Genomic DNA, 5,061 nt, shown 5'->3' on the forward strand with positions numbered 1-5,061 from the left:
AAAAAGAGCACAAGACAAGGATGCCCACTTGCTCCGCTCCTTTTCAATATTGCACTGGAAGTCCTCGCCAAAGCAATCAGTTAGCAATAACCGCGCCTCAGATAAACCTCATTGGCTACAATACTGCCACTGAGCAAAGCCGGTGCCCCAGCATGGTTTTAAGTCACTGGGTCTAAGACGCGAACCGCGGTCGACTACATGGGAGTCCAGCGACATAGCCATTACACTAACTGCTGGTCCCTATACATTCTTGATATCAATCCTATAAATTACATTTTTGGAAATGGAAGTTCTGAGACACAGGGTTATATCCATTTAAAATTTAGATAATTTTGTCAAATTGCCTTCACAAAACTTTGTCAATGCACAGTATCACCTTCAATATTGTTTTGAAAAAATACAAAACTCTAGAAGCAGTCTCACCAACTCTCACAGTGTGGAATCACCTTTCCCTTTTGTTCTGGAAACCACAGTTTACATAATATAGCCCCAATGTAGCATTAATCTTTTAAGCAACCATTTCATACAATATACAGTCAACTACAATCTGAAAAGCTGGTTGTGTATGTTTGTTAAACTATGTCTTCCCTATTCTATGATCAGAAAATTTTATTTTGAGGCCCAAGGAAAAAGAATTCTTTTTTTTTCCCCTGCCAGAGAGAGCATGCACTCGTAGGAGACAAATAGGAAGGAAGGGCGAGGGGAAGTAGCAAAGAAAGACCCCCCCCCCCCCCCGCCCCATCCATGCCATAGGGAATGGCTACGTGGCAATCCCTTCTTCTCCATTTCTCTCTCCTTTTGGGATTTTTGGTCATGCAAGCACATGCCCAGCAAATTCTTCCAGTCACTGGGCCCGGGACATGAAATGTGTAGTAGGCCACATGGGGTCCAGCCACCTTAACTGCCACCAGCTAGCCCAAGAATTATCTCTGTTAAGAGAATATAGCCAAAGCAATGTAAATATTGGACTTACCAATTCATTTTTCGTATTCAGGTCACTCTCTAGCTCCTCACAGCTCTGTTTTTGTAACATGGCCTCCTCTTTCAGTGATTTGTTCAGCTTATCTTGATTTTTAATTTCCTCAAGGAATCTTGTTTGTTTGTTCTTAAGTTCTTCAGTTTCTATCATCTTCTTTTCCAGATCTCTTTCTAGTCTTTCTATCTCTTCTACCAATGAAAATTTAATAGTTTATCTATATTTCCTCTTTGGAAAAAAGTAAGAATATTTCTCAAATAAAAAATAGCAAATGATGTCTAGGAACAGGATAATATAATTCTGCTTTCTAAAGTATCTAACATGATTTTTTGGGAAAAAATAAAACACCTTGAGCTTGAAACTGATTTATATTAAGAGACAAGAGGGTAATACTTTGGATGTTATTTTTAAAAGATAATACTTTAGAGGCCAGCAGGTGGCATGGTGGTTAAGGGTGCTGGATTTCCACACAGCTGACTGTAGTTCGAGTCCTGGACCTGGTGGCTTGCTTTCTCACTTTCCCTTCCTCTCTCTCTCTCATTCTGTCCCTCACTGGTCAAATAAAATAAATAAATAAATAAATAAATAAATAAAATAATTATTTAAAATAAAAAAAATTAAAAAGAAAAGAATAGCATGCCAAGCATGTGTGCCCAAACTCCTGAGAAGAAAATGGCGGAGAAGGGATTGAGGTATTACAGTGTGGCCATTTCCCCTGGGTGGGGGTGGGTTTCTTTCTCATTTTTTTCTTTGTCTCTGTCTCTGCTGAGTACACATGCTTTACAGAAAGAAAAAAAGAAAGGCGGGGCCTTTCGGAGTTGATTAGGATTAACGTGTAATCAGGGTGGGGTCATCATGATTTAATGTTGGTGGGTTTATAAAGAGAGAGAACGGGATAGAGCTGTGGACACCACGACTCAATCATAGGCTCAATCATAGACAGGCAAGCTTTGCCATGAGATGCTCTGAGAGGACTTGGATCTTTGCAGAGAGTCCCACCAGCAAGACAGCTTTCACCAGCTGCAGCCCCTTGACCGTGGACCTCCAAAACCATTACCTGAATAAACTTTAGTTCTTTATTAAATTGCCTAGTTCCCGGCATTCAGTTATTAATCAATAAAAAGCAGACTAAGACAGTCTTTTTCATGCTAAAGTGAGTCAAAGTAACTAAACATTTTTCGAATACAATTGGCTTGAGTGGAATCTTTTTATGTGGGAATTTAAAAATTTCATTATATTTTCTCTGTTTAATATGCAATATTCTTTCATAAATAAGAAGAAACAACAATACTGTCAACAAAAAGACAAGCTATTTATCACATTATTGTTGACTGCAAAAGTCAGAGAAAAGCCTGAAAAAATTTAATGATTACCACACTAAATATTCACACCTGGATGTAAATTCTGCATTCTTAAAAAGAATTAATACAGATTAATTGATTTTATAACATAGTAAGTGGTTTTTAAAGTTTGAGAGAACTAAAAAAAGTAAGGGAATGCAGTAGTTTAAATGTTTTAGTTTAATGAAAAGTAATTCTGCTTAAATTTATCTTTAATTTGTATGCATAGATACTAAATATGTGCCAAACGAAAAGAACATTTGGAGAAGGTGATGTCCTAGATATCAAATGAAATAAATATGTCTAGAAAGAAGGTGTGATCAACTTGTCAAAGCTGCTGCTCATTCTGAGTTCTGAGAATTCACCAGAGGGGAAACATATTCATTATTGGTAATCCTGACAAACTGTCATTTTGTGGAAGTGCGGGTGTTCAAGAGTGAATCGGAGGTGAGGAATTGGTGACAAAAAACTTAGTCAACTATTTGGAAAGTTATAATATGCAAAGGGGCTTAAAAACACTCCCTATGGGTGAATTCTGGCAATAGCTTCACATTGGGTAGTGGGCTTTCACTCTCATCCACTAGATTTTGACTTTCTTGCTTTCAGTTTTTAAATTCATGTGAGGATTCAATGAAAGCTGTGGACTCTCTCCCTACCAGTCCCAAATCCCCTTCCCCTGCTCTCTTCACACAATATTCGTAGGTTCCCACCCAGCAAATTTTGACTACAAGCTTAGTGGATTTATGGATCTCCTGAAGCTTGGGGAACACCAAGTGAAGAACTGTACTCCTAAAGTCAAAATCTGATTTAGTTCTACTGTTTCCAATCTATACCCCACCCCACTCCCATTCCCACCCTGCCCCCTGTCCCCGCCCCCGCCCCTGCCAAAGCTGTTAGCACAAAATCAAATGCCACATGGTACAGGATGACAGATGGGAGAATGCTCATTTACGTGGGGTGGTTAGAGGGACAGGGTGCAGAGCTAGTCGTTGGGGCTGTCGCGGAGTGGATGACTTGGCTGTCTAGGAGAGAACATGAAAGGGATTAGTGTGTCTACCACTTCTCATTCAATCCTTCCAGTTTAAGCGTTCCCAGGTGCCCCACTCTCCCCAAGCAACCAATGGAACTAATGACAGGGCTGTAACACTACAAAAGGGGAAAACGTTGTCTCTTTCAGAACTGAAACTTTAAAGACACTACCCCAACGAAAGAGGAATATGTTTTTTTTTTTAGAACTGAAACGTAAAAAACAATCAGCTACACGAATGAAAATATATAATGTTTTCCAGCCTCTATATGTCCCTTCGACGAAGATATCTCACATGTCTCCTTCAAAGATTTCAGTCTGACTTAAACGGAGACTCGGGTAATACTTTGGATGTTATTTTTAAAAGATAATACTTTAGAGGCCAGCAGGTGGCATGGTGGTTAAGGGTGCTGGATTTCCACACAGCTGACTGTAGTTCGAGTCCTGGACCTGGTGGCTTGCTTTCTCACTTTCCCTTCCTCTCTCTCTCTCATTCTGTCCCTCACTGGTCAAATAAAATAAATAAATAAATAAATAAATAAATAAAAAAAAAAAAAAAGTTAAATAAAATAATTCTTTTAAAAAAAGATTTTTTTACTTCTAAATACTTAATTTGATTTAGTTTGGTAACAAATGAGGGTTTCCCTCAACCCAGGTCCCCCTTTAAAAAATGCAGTATTTTATTTGATGTTAGTAGTAACACTTAAAAGGATGCTGTAAACATTTCTGTAAAATACTACATTATCTTAAAATCCTTAAAAGGTTTCTTATTACTACTCAGGATAAGATAAAAAAAAAAAGCTTATAGGAAGAGCTAACAAGGCTCTTTAAGATCGGGTCCCAACCTCCCTTTTCAGCCTCATTTTCCAGTGCAGCTTTCCTGAAATGATTCCAGTTCAGATTTTTGATGCCTCTTCTCACTGACAGGCTTCTATTCATACCCTTTGCCTAGAACTGTCTTCCTTTATTTCCTACTAGGCTATTTTGCATGCTTGGGTCTTAAGTTTTATAAAACATTTTGAGAAGCCTGCCCTGACCAGGTGCTCTATCTTTCTAGATGAGATGCTTCTTATGGATTCTCCCATGCAACCGCAAGCTTCCACTGTGGACCTCGTCATGTAGGGAGTTGTAAAATGTGATCAAATAGCTTGGCTGGCTGTCTTCCTGAAGAATGCATCATGAAAGAGGAAAATGAATCTCTATGATTCACCACTAGATTCTAAAAGCCCAACATAGCAAAAGCTTCTAATTAATGTTTAAAACCATGAATGAACCATGAGGAGTTTGAACATTTCCCCAATAGCATTTATATTTACATGATGATTTTTCTCAATTATTTATATTTTTAAGATTTACTGAATTTCATTTGTTATAATAATTGTTTAATTTGACCAGAGAGAGACAGAGAGAGAGAGAAAGGGAAAGTGAGAAAGCAAGCTGCCAGGTCCAGGACTCGAACGGTGGTCAGCCATGTGGGAATCCAGCACCCTTAACCACCACCTGCCAGCCCCATGTTATTATATTTTTAATAATTCTAAAACATAAACTTCTAAATGACAAATGCTGAGTTTGGGGATCCCAAACTAATAAAAATTTACCATGTTTTTCAAATATTGGACCAAACTATACAAAATTGCCATTTTGAAGGTCCAAACAGATTAACACCAATTTTATTTATTTATTTATTTATTTATTGAGGTTTTTTTTTTTTTTTGCTA

The 5,061-nt window shown here is 38.0% G+C and overlaps 1 protein-coding gene across 5 annotated transcripts in view; it reads right to left on the reverse strand.

The window, feature by feature from the left end:
• Nucleotides 1-5,061, reverse strand: part of CNTRL (centriolin) — a 103,667-nt gene that overhangs the window by 86,228 nt on the left and 12,378 nt on the right. For all 5 annotated transcript variants that reach the window (XM_027772641.1, XM_014588613.2, XM_006150502.3 and 2 more), the window contains one exon: nt 974-1,167. In XM_027772641.1, the coding sequence (XP_027628442.1) occupies nt 974-1,167 (194 nt within the window). The remainder of the gene's footprint in view (nt 1-973; nt 1,168-5,061) is intronic.

The sequence above is a fragment of the Tupaia chinensis genome, unplaced genomic scaffold (assembly GCF_000334495.1).
Source record: "Tupaia chinensis unplaced genomic scaffold, TupChi_1.0 Scaffold000289_1, whole genome shotgun sequence".
Classification (NCBI taxonomy): Eukaryota; Metazoa; Chordata; class Mammalia; order Scandentia; family Tupaiidae; genus Tupaia; species Tupaia belangeri.